This window comes from Mustela lutreola, chromosome 10, assembly GCF_030435805.1.
Source record: "Mustela lutreola isolate mMusLut2 chromosome 10, mMusLut2.pri, whole genome shotgun sequence".
In the NCBI taxonomy this organism is placed as follows: domain Eukaryota; kingdom Metazoa; phylum Chordata; class Mammalia; order Carnivora; family Mustelidae; genus Mustela; species Mustela lutreola.
Window position 1 is genome coordinate 85,422,864 of NC_081299.1, and position 17,240 is coordinate 85,440,103.

A 17,240-nucleotide genomic window follows, 5' to 3' on the forward strand; every position below is an offset into this window, starting at 1 on the left:
AAGATACCACCTCACACCCAGTAAAATGGCTACCATTAAAAATAAATAAATAAGACAAGTTTTGGCAAGGATGTGGAAAAACTAGAACTCCTGGACATTATTAGTGGGAATGCAAAATGGTACAACCATAATGGAAAACATTATGGCAGTTACTCAAAAAACTAAAATTGCTGGGGCGCCTGGGTGGTTCAGTGGGTTGGGCGTCTGCCCTCAGCTCACGTCATGATCTCACAGTCCTGGGATTGAGCCCCACATTGGGCTCTCTTCTCAGCGGGAAGCCTGCTTCCCCCTCTCTCTCTGCCTGCCTCTCTGTCTCCTTGTGATCTCTGTCTCAAATAAATAAATAAAATATTTAAAAAAATTTTTAAGCTGCTACCAGCAATTCTACTTCTGGTTCTATACCCAAAAGAAATGAAAACAGGGCTTGAAGACATATTTGTACACCCATGTACACAGAAGCATTATTCTCAACAGCTAAACATGGAAGCAATTCAAGTGTCCATCAAAAGGTAAACAAAATGTGTGACATACACACAATGGAATATTATTCAGCCATATAAAGGGAACAAATTCTGACAAATCCAAACTGAACAAATCCAGTTGTATGGTACAACTGGAATGAAATCTAAAGACACATGCTAAGTGAAGTAAGCCAGTCACAAAAAGACAAATACTATATGGTGAGATCACTTTATATGAGGTATTTATAACAACAGTCAAAATCATAGAGATAGAAAGTAGAACTGTGGTTACCAGGAGCTGGGAGGCATGGGGGAAATTGGGAAATTACTGGTTAATGGGTACAGAGTTTCGATTTTACAAGATGGAAGGAGCTCTGGAGATGGCTGGTAGTGATGGTTGCACAGTATTATGTATGTATTTAACATCACTGCCCGTGTATACACAATTTTTAATTCTAAACTTTAAAAAGGTTAAGGGGCACTTGGATGGCTCAGTCGTTTAAGCATCTGACTTTGGCTGAGGTCATGATCCTGGAGTCCTGGGATTGAGACCCCTGTTGAGTTCCCTCAACAGGGAACTCAGAGCAAGGAACAAGGAACTCAGAACAAGGGAGGCTGTTTCTCCCTCTCTCTCTCTGTCCCCCTACTCATGCTCACTCAATCTCAAATAAAAAATAAATAAATCTTTAAAAAAGGTTAAGACAATGAATTTTATATGTATTTTGCCAGATTTTTTTTTTAAATGGAGTACACTACAAAAGTTAAATTTTACTGTGTGTAAATGATACCTCAATAATCTGACTTAAACTGTAGCTGGAAAGTTCTGAAGCTCATCAATAAAATTTTAGGGGCACCTGGGTGGCTCTGGTTCTGAAAAATCTGACTTCCGCTCAGGTCATGATCTCAGCATCCTAGAATCAGGCCCCACGTTAGGCTCTACACTCAGCGGGGAGTCTGTTTTTCTTTCTCCCTCTGCCCCACTCCCACTGATGTGCATGTACATATACTCCCTCTCCCTCTTTCAATTAAGAAAATTAAAAAAAAATTTTTAGATACACTGAATAACACCTATAGATGAAAATGAAGCATCTTTAAAAACAAAAAACAAACCCACTTATAATGGCACCATAAATAAAAGACCTAAGAATAAACTTAACTGAGGACGTGAAAGACACACACTCTGAAAATTATAAAAGACTGATGAAAGAAATTGAAGACAAAACAAATGGAATGCTATATTATATTCACAGGCTGGAAGAATTAATTTTGTTAAAATGTCCACACTACCCAAAGCAATCTACAGATTCAATGTAATCCCTATCAAAATACTAACAGCATTCTTCACAAAACTATAATAAATAATACTAAAACTTCTACAGAGGCGCACCTGGGTGGCTCAGGTAGTGAAGCACCTGACTTTGGCTCAAGTCATAATACCCCCGGGATGGAGCCCTGAGTCAGGCTTCAAGCTCAATGAAGAGCCTGCTTCTCCTTTTCCCTCTTCCACTCCCCAACCCCTACTCGTGCGCCCTCTCTCTCTCCAATAGAATCTTTAAAAAATTACATTTCTACAGAATCACAAAAGGCATCAAATAGCCAAAGCAGTTCATGAGAAAAACAATGAAGTTGGAGGTACATTTCAAGATAATACTACAAGGCTGTAGTAAAAGAGTGTGGTACTGCCACAAAAATAAACACACAGATCAATCAAACAGAATAGAGCACAGAGAAATAAACCCATCCTTATATGGTAAATTAAATTATAGCATGGGATGTAAGAATATACTGTGAGACAAAAGAGAGTCTCTTATACGAGTGGTGCTGGGACAACTGGACAGCTCAATGCACTGGAATAAACCTGGATGACATTCACGTCATACCTAAAAATTAAATGGATTAAAGACCCAAATGTGAGGGCACCTGGGTGGCTCAGTGGGTTAAAGCTCCTGCCTTCAGCTCAGGTCATGATCTCAGGGTCCTGGAATCAAGCCCCGCGTTGGGCTCTCTGCTCAGCAGGGAGCCTGCTTCCTTTTCTCTCTCTGCCTGCCTCTCTGCCTACTTGTGATCTCTGTCAAATAAATAAATAAAATCTTTTTTAAAAAAAAAAGACCCAAATGTGAGGCCTGGAACTGTAACTCCTAGAAGAAAATATAGCCAGTAATCTCTTTGACATCAGCCTTAGCAACATTTTTCTAGATGTGTGTCTGAAGGCAAGTGAAATAAAAGCAAAAATAAACTGTTGAGACCACACGAAAATAATGAGCTTTTGAAAAGCAAAGGAAACCATCAACAAAACAGGAAACCTACTGAATAGAAATTTGCAAATGATACATCCAATAAGTTAATATCAAACATATATAAAGAAGTGACACGACTCAACACCACTCCCTCTCCACACACACGAATGATCTGATTAAAAAATGAGCAGAGAATCTGAATGATTCTTCCAAAGAAGATATACAGGTAGCCAGCAGATACATGAAAACATGCTCAACATCACTCATCATCCATTAACAAAGCACTACTTAAATTAATTATAGTCCATCCATAAAGTAAGTAGTTATTAAATAACAAAAACATTCTGATACATAAAAGGGACCTATTCCATAATACTGTTGAATGAAGTAAGGCACAGAACAGTAGGCATGTACTATCGTTAAATATACAAACCCTGATGATTACAAATGTACATACATAGGTACACACATATATCCTTGCATATGCCTTAAATATTTTTGGAATATATCAAAGAAACTCCTAATAGTGACCTTCTCTGAAGTGACAACTAGAAACCACAGGAGGGACATTTAGACACTATATCCTCTTGTACAAGTGGAAGCTTCCTAAGTTCATATATTATTTTTTAAATAGTTAACAGAAAATAAGCAAAAATTAATTTAGAACCATCTGGTGAATAAAGTGGCTAACTGAATTGAGGAATGCAGATAAAATCTGTCTCTGAATATACATTGTGGGCTAAACATTATCAAGATAAATCAATCCTCTGATCTTCACTACATTCTCATTATAGAAAAATCTCTCACATCACAATCTCCAGGATGAAATCTGATCATTGTAAAAGTTCTCAGTGAGGGTTGTCTGGGGGGCTCAGTTAGTTAAGCAACCAACCTTTGATTTCAGCTCAGGTCATGATCTCAGGGTTGTGAGATTGAGCCCCACATGATGCTGAATAAGAGAGAGCGTGAGAGGGGAGAGGTCAGAGGGAGAAACAGACCCCTGCTAAGCAGGGGGCCCCATGTATGACTCAATCCCTGGACTCCAGGATCATGACCTGAGCCAAAGGCAGTTGCTTAACCAACTCAGCCACTTGGGCGCCTCAAAAGTATTAAATTTTAACAGAAACATTTAAAGACATCACATATATCACAGATTCATATCATGAAATAAATTTTTTTTTACTTCGACTAAAAAGAGCATGTTTTAATGATTATAGCTGCCAGCACAGTTCTAGCTAGATCAGTGGTCTCCAAAGTAGGCAGTGATTGTGACCATAAGCTGAGGTAGAAGAAAATCTCATAAATTTGATTTATATACATTTTCAACTTACTCTTTCATTTATATATTCAAGTATTTTATTAATAATAGATAACATAATAAAGCAATTATCACGTACAAGGCACTATTCTAAGCGAATGTATTAACTCACCTAGCTCTTACAATAATCCAGCAAGGAAGATAAAATTACTGCTCCATTTTACAAGTGGAGGAACTGAAACATGAAAATTAGAGGTTTCTTCTTTTTTGTCTGTTTCAGTGGCTGACCCAATTCACCTTGATAAAGGCAAGATTTAAACCCTAACAAAAATGAACTATTGGGACTTCATCAAGATCAAAAGCTTTTGCATAGCAAAGGAAACAGTTATCAAAACCAAAAGACAACTGACAGAATGGGAGAAGATATTTGCAAACTACGTATCAGATAAAGGGCTAGTATCCAAAATATAAAGTACTTATCAAACTCAACACCCAAGGAATAAATAATCCAATCAAGAAATGGGCAGAGGGGACGCCTGGGTGGCTCAGTTGGTTAAGCGGCTGCCTTCGGCTCAGGTCATGATCCCAGCGTCCAGGGATCGAGTCCCACATCGGGCTCCTTGCTCCGCAGGGAGCCTGCTTCTCCCTCTGACTCTGCCTGCCTCTCTGTCTGCCTGTGCTTGCTGTCTTTCTCTCTGACAAATAAATAAATCTTTAAAAAAAATAAAAAAATAAAAATAAAAAAAAGAAATGGGCAGAGGACATGAACAGACATTTCTGTAAAGAAGACATCGAGATGGCCAACAGACACATGAAAAAGTGCTCCACATGACTCAGCATCAGGGAAATACAAATCAAAACCACAATGAGATACCACCTCACACCAGTCAGAATGGCTAAAATTAACAAGTCAGGAAATGACAGATGCTGGCGAGGATGTGGAGAAAGGGGAACACTCCTACACTGTTGGTGGGAATGCAAGCTGGTGCAACCACTCTGGAAAACAGCATGGAGGTTCCTCAAAAAGTTGAAAACAGAGCTACCCTATGACCCAGCAATTGCACCACTGGTTATTTATCCTAAAGACACAAATGGAGTGATCCAAAGGGGCACATGCACCCAAATGTTTATAGCAGCAATGCCCGCAATAGCTGAACTATGGAAGAACTGAGATGTCCATCAACAGATGAATGGATAAAGAGGATGTGCTATATATACACACAATGGAATACTATGCAGCCATCAAAAGAAATGAAATCTTGCTATTTGCAATGACGGGGATGGAACTAGAGGGTATTATGCTTAGCGAAATAAGTCAATCAGAGAAAGACAATTATAATATGATCTCCCTGATATGTGGAAGTTGAGAGGCAACGTGGGGGTTTTGGGGGTTAGGAAAGGAATAAATGAAACAAGATGGGATTGGTAGGGAGACAAACCATGAGACTCTTAATCTCACAAAACAAACTGAGGGTTGCTGGGAAGAGGGGGATAGGGAGAGGGTGGTGGGATTATGGACATTGGGGAAGGTATGTGCTATGGTGAGTGCTGTGAAGTATGTAAACATGGTGATTCACAGACCTGTACCCCTGGAGCTAATTATACATTACATGTTAATTAAAAAAAGATTTAAACCCTAACATCAGAATCCACCTTCTTAACCACTAAACTATACTGTACATAATACAGTAGTTGAATAGTATATGCATATAATTCACAAATAAATATTCACTAGAGTCAAGCTCAACATGTTTTACTTGTTTTAGGTTGCTTTTGTTTTTCAACTTTTGGGGATACATAATCAAAAGAATATGGAGATCAATGATATAGGAAACCCTGAAAGTCTAGCTCTTATATTTAGGAATATCCTTGTTATAATGATTCCTCTAATTCTAGAAAAACTATAAAGGTAATCTTGTAAGTCATATTAGACCATATTTAGGCAATTATCTGGAAAGTATATATAGTATTTTTTGTCCTCACTTTGGATATTATTTGGATATTATTTTTATATGTATATATATATACATATATATATATAATTTTTATATATATATATATATATATATACATATTTTATATGTATATATATATATTATATATATATATATTCCCCCACCCCGGAAAGCTGTTTAAGATTTAAAAAAAAAAAAAGCAATTTGAAAAACAGTGTGGAAGTCCCTCAAAAAGTTAAAAATAGAACTACTTTATGATCCAGCAATTGTACTACTGGATATTTACCCAAAGAATACAAAAACACTAATTCAAAGGGATACAATAGCAGCATTATATACAATAGCCAAGATAGGGTAACAGTCCAAGTATCCATGAGTTGATGAATGGAAAAGATGTGGTATATCTACATAATGGAATAGTATTCAGCCATACAAAGAATGAAATCTTGCCAATTGCAATGACGTGGATGGAGCTAGAGAATATAATGCTAAGATAAATATACGTCAAAGACAAATACCATACGATTTCACTCATACGTGGAATTTAAGAAAGAGAACAAGCAAATAAAAAAAAAGAGATTGTGTGTGTCAAAACAAAAACAGACTTTTAATTACAGAGAATAATCTGATGGTTACCGGGGGAGGGTGTTGGGGTTAAATAGGGTTAAAGAGTTGATGAAGATTAAGGAGTGTACTTGTGATCACTTGAGCACCAAGTGATATACAGAACTGATAAATTACTATATTGTATACCTAAAACTAATAATACTGCATTTAACTAATTGTAATTAAAATTAAAACTTAAAAGTAAAATAGAATGAAAAAGCAATTCACTCATAATTCTCAAGAAAAAAATTGATCCAACACACAATCACATTTGAGTACATGATATTCATTAAGGAACACAGTATTCAAGAAACAAGCATTGGCAAGGATGTAGAGAAAAAGGAACCCTCACACACAGTTGGTGAGAATGCAAACTGACGCATCCACTGTGTAAAATAGTATGGAGGGTCCTCAAAAAACTAAAAATAGAATAGCCTATGATCCAGTAATTCCACTACTGGGTATTTACACAAAGAATAAGAAAACACTAATTTAAAAAGATATATACACCCCCACATTTATAGCAGCATTATTTACAATAGCCAAATTCTGGAAGCAGCCCCAGTGTCAACTGATAGATGAACGGATCAAGATAACATAGTATATATACAATGTAATACTGTCCAGTCATTAAAGAAAGTATGAAATCTTGCCATTTGGAAAGCATGGAAGGAACTGAAGGGTATAATTGTATGTAAAATAAGTAAAAGGAAAACAAAAAACACACGATTTCCACTCATATGTGGAATTTAAGAAATAAAACAAAGGGAAAAAAGACAAACCAAAAAACAAACTGTAGAAGACAAAATGAGGGGAGGTAGGTGGGGGAACGGGTGAATTCAATGAAGGGGATTAAGTATACACTTATCTTGATGAACACTGAGTAATATATAGAACTGCTGAATAACTACATTGTAAACATGAAATTAATACTGTATGTTAATTATACTGGAATTAAAATTAAAAAATAAAATATGGACAAATAAAGTTAACAGTACAAGCGTTAGGTAACATTGTAAAAAAAATAGTACTCCTTTAAATACACATATCGATACTCTTTAACAGACAATGCAAGAAAAGCCAACTACATGCACCTAACTACTCTTTACATAATGATATTCAAAGCATAAAAACTCAGGTTTAATTCCCATTTCACTGAGAATTCTCAGGCTCAAAAAGTTAAAAAGAGGCATAGGCTAAGCAACACAACTTATTTTTAGGGCAGCCCAAAACTAATTTGATAAAGGGTTTATAATAGTAATCTCAAAGTCCTCAATTCAAAATATTCTTTTCAGGGACACCTGGATGGCTGAGTCAGTTAGGCATCTAACTCTTGATTTCGGCTCAAGTCATGACCTCAGGGTCATGGGATTGAGTACATCAGGCTCCATGCTCAGGGAGCAGTCAGTTTGAGATTCTCTCCCTTTCCCTCTGCCTCTGCCCCCGCTCCTCATGCACACATTCTCTCTCTAAAATAAATAAATAAATCTTTTTTTAAAACTCTTTCAAAAACATTTACTTGTCTCTATAATTTACAAAAAAACAATTTTCACCTAATGCTAGGAAAGAAAAAGAATCAGTGGCTGGTCTGAGCAGATTAAATTATTATGTAAATAAAATTATAATAAATATGAAAACATATACACCTAAGACATTAGTACTAACGATGATGAAAAACTCAAACGGATAGAAAAAAGTCTTAGCAAATAAATCACACTGGAGGAAATTCTAGGTCTATGCTATTTAAGATAATGTTGCCAGAACTACATTTTAGAATATGCTACAAGTCTGCCTTATCAGACCTTTAAACACTGGCAACAGGGGAACCTGGGTGGCTTAGTTGTTGAGGTAATGATCCCAGGGTCCTGGGATCTAGCCCTACATTGGGCTCCCTGCTCAGTGGGAAGCCTGCTTCTCCCTCTCCCACTTCCCTGCTTATATTCCCTCTCTCACTGCTGTCAAATAAATAAATAAAATCTTTAAAGAAAGAAAGAATAAACACTGGTAACAGAATCCAAAAATGTCACCAGAGCTAATACATCAACAGTATAAAGTCAGTGATGCTAGTTAGGCTCAGAGTTGTAATCAAGAATGAATAAATTGGAAAAAGAGGCTGAATGGGAATTAAAAAAATGTAAGCAGAATGATGTCCAGCTTTTTATAAACCAGAGTGACTCAAGAAGTACCATATAGTACAGACTGTATTTCCTGTAAGTATAAACTAGATATTTGGGAATATATTTATGTATTACCTAATATTTAGCAACTGACCAAAGGCTAATCTTCAAGAAAAAAAAAGTTTGATAATAAATTGCTGTATTTTCCCCCAAAAAAGTTATTAGTTAATTTTTCTACCTTTGGTCCAGAAACTGGGTGGATGGTATTTTTGGCAGATATAGGATGAGGAAAGGTATTTTGGAATGCAAATGCAGAGGAGACAGGATAACCAATCCCACAAGTTGGGTAAGGAAGTCTACAATCAACCTAAAAATAAAAACATAAAAAGGTTAAGGATGAGATTTTTTGTTGTTGTAATACTTAAAAGCAGTATCTTAGAGGCCAATTTTATCATGACACTATGAAACTCTGCTTTATTATAATAGCATGAGGCTAGGATACCTTTAAGTTTTCTAAAGACTGGCTGTACAAGCTTAGCAAAATAAGCCACTGGACCGGTCTTTGAACTGAGTTTAAACAACAACCTCTCTGAACCATCCTGGTTCTCTATAGGTCTTCCATTCCTGAAAAGGGGGAATGGAGGTAGGGTGGAGTCATAGATTAATCAGCCAATCAGACATAAAATAAAAATAATTTTCAGCCAGAATGAGAACAAGATACATATTCTTAAATAGATTAATTCAGACCATAATTTGTTTTGCCATTAAATATTCAATATGGCGGCAACACCATTAACCAATGTCACCTAAAGACTAAAAGAGAACAACCGAAACACAAACCTTAAGAAACAATTGTATACATCACTGGCTGCAAGACAAAAAACATCTACACAACTATTTATCATAAGCATGAAGGGTAAGCCTGTCAAGTTTTTCAAGTTTGTAATTCAGTACTGGGCACTTCTTTTCACACCTTTTCCCAATTTAGCAAAATATATTCCTTTTTTTAAACATCAAGTACAATCTGATTTACTAGTATAGATTTAAAATTCAATTAAATATGTGCATTTTAAATCCTCTTCCAATGCTCTCCAATCAAAAGCTACCAGAAACATATCTATAGGTATACAAGGTGGGTTTATTGCTCCTTACAAACAACGGAGACTGCATATCGTGGGAAACATAGTAAGGATGTGGCAGTACATAGGTGTTAAATGGGACTAATATGTTAGGTGGTTTAAGAGAGTTTAATGAAGTGTAGCTTTGTTGTGAGTCAGATGCTATCTGGAAATGAGGATAATTTTATGACTGATCATCTGAAATAAATGTTATTAGGTAAGTCAGGAGGAATGTATTAAGGCCAAAACTGTAATTGGTAAAGAAGGAAGAGTCAATCATGTTAGCCAGGAGAGGAGGATGTTGCCCATTCTACGGTTTAGCAATTTTCATTTTTTAAAATTGTGTTCAGATATTATGAGGTGGTCTTGTTCTTGTCTTGATCTGTCACAGAGTGGCCTTGCCTGATGTTGATATTCTGTGAAATTATTTATGTTCAAGAGAAGAGCCCCAAGACCTAGTTGTGAGTCAGGCCAGCTCTCCTAGCAACACCAGGGCCTTGCTCCCAGATGTAAAGAGCTGCTGTTCTTTTTCTCTTCTCTAATTTCTTGCAAGGAGAAAGCAAAAGACCTGGTCTTAAGAGCTAGAAAGCTTAGATATCGTAACTAATTCCTTCTAGAATCTAGAGCTGACAGGCTGATAAAAGGACATTTCTTTCTCTTTTCTTTTTCAAATAAAGTTCAGTTTATGCTGCTGCTTTTTTTTTTTTTTTTTTGATTTGGCAATTTTTAAAAATGTAATTTAAGTGTAACAGATTTCATTATGCACCACATCCAGTGCTCCATGCAATATGTGCCCTCCATAATACCCACCGGCAGGCTCCCCGAACCTCCCACCGCCCCCTTCAAACCCCTCAGACTGTTTTTCAGAGTCCATAGTCTCTCATGGTTCATCTCCCCTCCAATTGCCCTCAACTCCCTTCTCTCCATCTCCCCATGTCCTCCATGTTACATCTTATGCTCCAAATAAGTGAAAACATATGATAGTTGACTCTCTCTGCTTGACTTATTTCACTCAGCATGAGTTTATGCTTCTTGTATCATAGTTTCAAACTTAAGCCCAAACTCTCTTCTTCCTTCTTAAGGCCCCCAAAGTACTCCCTTCTTCAGAACATTTGGCATTACTTTGGTTATTACTGAATGATTTCTATATCCAACTAAACTTTAAAAATAAGTGTGCCCTTGAAATACAGCCTCTTTGTTAAGAGCAAGTATACCTGTATGTCCCACTTCCAAGTGGGACTTAACCTTTACCTCAGTGCTAACAGTTATAGGACTCTAGCCATATTTGTACCAACACCTGAAGACATGAAGACTTCCTCATAGTCTGGAATATTTTAGTTTTAGGTAATTTACTAAGACCACTCAAGTCTTAATTTAAAACATACCACATTTGAGTTAGGAGAAATCCCACTTCTGATTATGTTGCTGCTAGAATGTACAGGTGGAGTGGTAGAAGGTCCCAATCCATCTTGCTTTCTCACTAGCTGATTTTCATTTAGTTCTTTATTTAACCATGTGATTACTTAAATAAAAGAACAAAACAAGGTAAAGAATTTCGAGTAATTTTTCTAATAACTTCAAACATCTAAAAATCATTGAGATTTTTTAAATTTCAAGTCTTAAAACTATATCACAGGAGAATATAGGTTCACCTCAATTTTTGCCATTAAAGACTCTTATTTTAGCAACTGCCACAGAGAATTCCTTATTCTATTACTATCAGAAGCATACATTTCTGCTTGTCAAGGATTTCTTTGAAGGCTTTCTTTTTTAGAATATCTTACAGTTTATTTGAAGTTCACACTCTTGTCTGATAGCTAATACAAAAACCAAAAAAATGTTAAAGGCTTAATCTTACACTTTAGTTTCAAATAATTACATTATTACTATTAGATAAATACAGCAATTAAAATAAAGTAATAAAGAAGTTTGGTGAAGAATTTAAATTATAGTCAATATTTTCAACACTTAATTTTGGGTTACTGACACATGTAATATGGCTTTCTTTATAATGATAACAGTTTTACAGGGCAGCTGATATACAGGATATTATAGCAAAGACATCAAAACAATATATTTAAAATAAATTTTTTGGATGTAGCAATATCTTTTTTTAAAATTTTATTTATTTATTTGACAGAGAGAGAGAGATCACAAGTAGACAGAGCAGCAGGCAGAGAGAAAGCGGGAAGCAGGCTCCCCGATGAGCAGAGAGCTCAATGTGGGACTCAATCCCAGGACCCTGAGATCATGACCTGAGCGAAAGGCAGAGGCTTAACCCACTGAGCCACCCAGGTGCCCCGGATGTAGCAATATCTTGATTTACCTAGACTTCTATGAATTCAAATACAATTTTCAGAGTAAGAACACAATTACAAACCTCATTTACATAAAAACATAAAATACTTACATTTTTCATTATTTTTTAGAAGCTGTTTGCTTTCTTCAAGCTTTTGAACGGTAGCTTCTAACTGTTCTTGTAATTTGCACACCTGAAATGTCAATCCTCATAAGTATAATAAGGGCTAAATAAAAACTGAACAAATGTATTTCTATTAATTGATTACTATTAACTACTATTAAAAAGAAAAAGTTAATTATAGCTCACCTGTGTAACACTATACGTATATACGTATATACACATATACTGTACATGTATATGAATACTGAAGGTATCTGAGCCATGATAACCAACTTTTCAAACTGAAGTAAGTTAACTTCTGTTGAAGCTAGTCATGTTCTTTTTGGGGGGAGAAAAGCTAAAGCTCTTTTCTAATATAATAAAGTAGAAATTTAAAAAGTATGTCTGAGAAAATGTTATACTTTGTAAATAGTCACACGTGCAAAAATATAAAATATTCACTACCTCTTGCTCTTTAATTCGGAGAGACTGTCCAACATCTTGTAATTCTTTTTGTTCCTTTTGTAATTTGTCTTCCTTCTCAGCCAAAAGCTTCTCTTGCTGAATAGTTACTGTATTCTTCAGTTTCAATTTACCCATTAAAGTTTTCAGATCCCCCTGTAGCTTCTTGATAATTTCATTTGCCTGTAAAAGAGCTTCATGTATATATCTCTCTCTCTACTTCACCCAAGAAAACTTAATATTCTATTATTTTTTAAAAAACAAACCTTAAGAAGTTCCGCTGATAAGGATTTTATCGTAGCTTCAAGTTTTCCTAGTTGTACCTGATTTTTCTCACCATTCTCTTCTAAAGCCACCTGATACATATTTTTAAAAACATGAATAATTAATAGGATGTTTGTGTTTAAGAAAAGCATCACTTGTAAATGTGATCACCAATTTGTTTAAAAAATGTTTAAATAGACCTTTTGTTCCTGGATTGTATCAAATGCTTCTTTTGTTCTTAAAACAAGTTGGTCCTTATCCTTGATTTCCTGTTCTAAAACAGCCACTTTTGTTTGTAACTGATTAATATGCTTTTCTTTCTCGTGGCATTCTGCGTCTAGTGTAGAATTCTCTCTTCGCAAAGAGAGGACTTCTTGCTTAGCCCGCTGGAGCTCCTACAGGAAGAAAAAAAATGATGCAGTATGAAAAAGAAAAGTTGGCTGCTGCTCTGGTTACTTATAATTAAGAGGTTTAAAAAATTTTTTTAAGAAAGTAATAATTTTAAAGTTCTAGTAACTTTAAAAAAAAAACAAATCACTCTAAAAGTGTATGTACCTTGTAGACTTGAAATATAATTGTAAGATACACTTATATCTAGTTCAATGACAATAAGGAAAATAATCCTGATTTATGAATAAATTACTACAACTTTTAAAATCTAGTAATAAGGATTTTCTGGTATCTCAAAATTTACACTTTAAAAAAACCACTTAGGTAATAAATGCCCATTATAATAGATCTCAAAAACATAAATAAAAGCCCTATCATTCTAACATGTAGGCAGTGGTTCTCAGGCTAGGATGCATATTGAAATCACCTAGAGAGCTTTAAAATCCTACCGATGCCTGGTACCATCCCCAAGAAAGCCTTATTTATAAGTTAGCATGCGGTATAGCCCAGGAGCTAGGATGTTTAAGAGTTCTGCAATGGACAAAGGTGACAACCATGATCCACAGTTAATATTTTGCTCTGTTTATACACACCAATTTTTTTTTTAAAGATTTTATTTATTTATTCGACAGAGAGAGATCACAAGTAGGCAGAGAGGCAGGCAGAGAGAGAGAGGAGGAAGCAGGCTCCCCACCAAGGAGAGAGCCCGATGCGGGGCTCGATCCCAGAACCCCGGGATCATGACCTGAGCAGAAGGCAGAGGCTTTAACCCTCTGAGCCACCCAGGCGCCCCTATACACACCAATTTCTTAAAAAGTTTTATAATCAACCTTCTTTATATATTACAAATATCTTTCCATGTCAACAAATATGTTAACACTTCTCGATTTCCTCTTGGTTCACTCTTTACAACAAAACCAAGTAAATATAATTGTTAATTAAAAACAGATTTTTAAAAAAAAAATTTACAACAGATCACTTTATAATCAGGTAATACCAACAAAATACTGCCAGTATTCAAAAATCCAGGATATAGTATTCCAAGACAACTTTCATTTTTAACAAAACTTTACAAAATAATATTATAGTAATATGCCATAGTAGTTGTAGAAGCAAACCCTGCTATCACACAAACTTGAATACAAATCAGGGTACTCTGGTGTAATCTTGGGAATTACTTAACCTCCCTAAATCTCAGTTCCCTCATTTGTAAAACAGAAATAATAATCACTTCATCTTCATAAAAACCTTAATGCAAATTGCTTAGCATAATGCCTGGCACACAGTAAATAAAAAATGGCAGCAATTATACTCAGGGAACTAATGCTTAAAAGATAAATTTAACATGATTAGGTAATAATACTCAGAAGTTTAAAAAAAAATTCCCCAGTGCAACAACACGGATGTAGCTAGAGAGTATAATGCTAAGTGAAGTAAGTCAGTCAGAGATAGACAAATACCATATAATTTCACTCATACATGGAATTTAAAAAACAAATGAGCAAAGGAAAAAAAAAGAGAGATAGCCAAGAAACAGACTCCTTTTGGTTTTTTTAATTTTTTTTTTTTTAATTTATTAGAGAGAAAGAGAACACAAGCAGGCAGGGGGAGGGGCAGAAGGAGAGGGAGAAAAGCAGACTCCCCACTGAGCAGACAACCAAATGCCAGACTCGATCCCAGGACCCTGAGATCATGACCTAAGCCAAAAGTAGATGCTTAACTGAGCCACCCAGGGGCCCCAAGAAACAGACTCTTAACTATTAAAAACAAACTGATGGTTACCAAGGGGAGGTGGCAGGGAGGATGGGTGAAATAGGTGATGGGGATAAGGAATGTAGTTGTTGTGATGAGCACTGGGTGATGTATAGAAGTGTTGAATCACTATATTGTAGTGAAGCTAGTAGTTGACTATACAATAACTAAAATTTTTTTTTAATTCCCAGGACTCATAATTTTCAAGTCTTATGCAAATATTGGAAGAAATATTTTGATTAGATTATATAATACCCATATAACAGAGCACACTGTTTATAAAGTAGCCAATTTCAGGCCTAAGATAAAAGAAGTCATATAGCATTATAATGACTATCCAATGTACTCGGAAGGCTACAATATTTTACAAACTACTATGAAGGGTAAAGGGAGCAGGGACGATACAGTGAAGGGAACAGGGAGGATACACTAAAAACACCTATTGAGGGGGCACCTGGGTGGCTCAGTGGGTTAAAGCCTCTGCCTTCGGCTCAGGTCATGATCCCAGGGTCCTGGGATCGAGCCCCGCATCAGGCGCTCTGCTCAGCAGGGAGCCTGCTTCCTCCTCTCTCTCTGCCTGCCTCTCTGCCTACTTGTGATCTCTGTCTGTCAAATAAATAAAATCTAAAAAAAAAAAACCAAAAAAACACCTACTGGGGCAGAATACTGAGAATCTGAACATAAAATCAGTCAAGCTTTAGAGTTTCCTAAGCACAAGAGACTGGAGAAATGGAGTGGGAAGTTTCATCAGCTTGAGCAACACTGGTGATGTTTGTATTTAAATATGATGGACTTAACAAAATCTGCATTTTCTGATTAATTCATGATAATAATGTATAATGCTAGGAAGGAATCTATCATCAGGGCCAAACCATCAAGATTTTCAAAATGTCTCTGTTGCCTGAAAGAACAAGGGAATACTAAAGACAAGCAAATAAGAGGATTCCAATCCTTGCTCTTCCACTTACTATGTGACCTTAGACAAGTTACTTAACCTCTCTGTGCCTTAGTTCATCATCTGCAAAATGGGAATAATAGTACCTTCTTTAAAAACATTGTTATAAGAATTAAATGGGTTAATATATGTAAAGCAATTAAACAGCACCTGTCACATAGCATGTGTTCAGTATACCTTAGTTATTATCATTACTAATATCATTGTTATTAGACACAACTTCATATAGTTGTCTGACATGTTAAGTAGGCTGAATGAACCAGTCCTGTCAAGACTGAATATGTTGAGCTACAGACAGTGTGAAAATCAAAAGTACACTGAAAAATCTAAAGGCAGTGTCAATGAAGTGCTCAAGACCGTAACTAAAAATATCCAAGTTTACCTCAGTTCTGTTCTGAATTATCCCCTTTCATCAGATTTTAGATTCTCAAGCTTTTTTTGCAACATCTGATTACCCTAATACCACCAAGACAACCTTGAAAAGCATCAGAAGTATTACACAAGTAATAAGGTCACCAAATTAAAATGTTATTTTAAATTGGGGGTAGAGGGAAACAAACCCAAAGTTCAATACCTCTTCAACACCAGACAGTTTTGTTTTAAGTTCTCTGATGGTAGAGTCTCCTTTATATTTCCTTTCGGTTAGGTCTTTATTAGCTGTTTCTAACTCAGATAATTTGTTTTGTAGTTGCTGGATGTTTCGTTGATGGAGGATTTCTAAATCTTTTTTCTGTTGTTCATGCTGCTGTTGGTAATGGACCTGTGCCTATTATATAATAAAAATATAGTACCAAAATTCAAAACAACAACAAAAAAACAAAACAAATAAAATACAGGAAGATTTGAAGAAAAATTAATCTTAGTTATTCTTCGATGTGATTATAACATTTCCCTGTTTTAAAGAGGATCTATTTTCAATTATGGATTTCATGAAGAAGAAAGGTCAACAAAGGCAAATTTACCATTATGACTTTGTCCTTAATTCTTGCTTCTGTAAAACCCTCATATATTTAGAAGGACAGTCTTCAAGTTAAGGGAAGAATCATATATGATTAGGTTAAAAAACTGCAAAATAGTATAGTGTAAACCTATTTGTGTTTAAAAAAAAAATGAGCAGGTACATAGGGAATTTCCAGTATTCATTTTAAATACCATTATATTATTTCAGTTTTTTACAACAATGTATATTTTTAATAACAAAAAACTCTAAAATTTTAAAATTAACAAGGTATAATTCATTAGTTCAGTCTTACATTTAGTAGCA

General features: G+C 35.5%; 1 protein-coding gene across 1 annotated transcript in view; it reads right to left on the bottom strand.

Moving 5' to 3' along the window:
• The window catches only part of SASS6 (SAS-6 centriolar assembly protein), a 45,342-nt gene that overhangs the window by 11,625 nt on the left and 16,477 nt on the right, over positions 1 to 17,240 (bottom strand). Inside the window, exons 8-14 of the mRNA XM_059138076.1 lie at positions 16,551 to 16,742; positions 13,080 to 13,274; positions 12,882 to 12,971; positions 12,619 to 12,798; positions 12,163 to 12,244; positions 11,138 to 11,274; positions 8,873 to 9,001 (exon numbers count right to left, since the gene is read on the bottom strand). Of these exons, the coding sequence (XP_058994059.1) occupies positions 8,873 to 9,001; positions 11,138 to 11,274; positions 12,163 to 12,244; positions 12,619 to 12,798; positions 12,882 to 12,971; positions 13,080 to 13,274; positions 16,551 to 16,742 (1,005 nt within the window). The remainder of the gene's footprint in view (positions 1 to 8,872; positions 9,002 to 11,137; positions 11,275 to 12,162; positions 12,245 to 12,618; positions 12,799 to 12,881; positions 12,972 to 13,079; positions 13,275 to 16,550; positions 16,743 to 17,240) is intronic.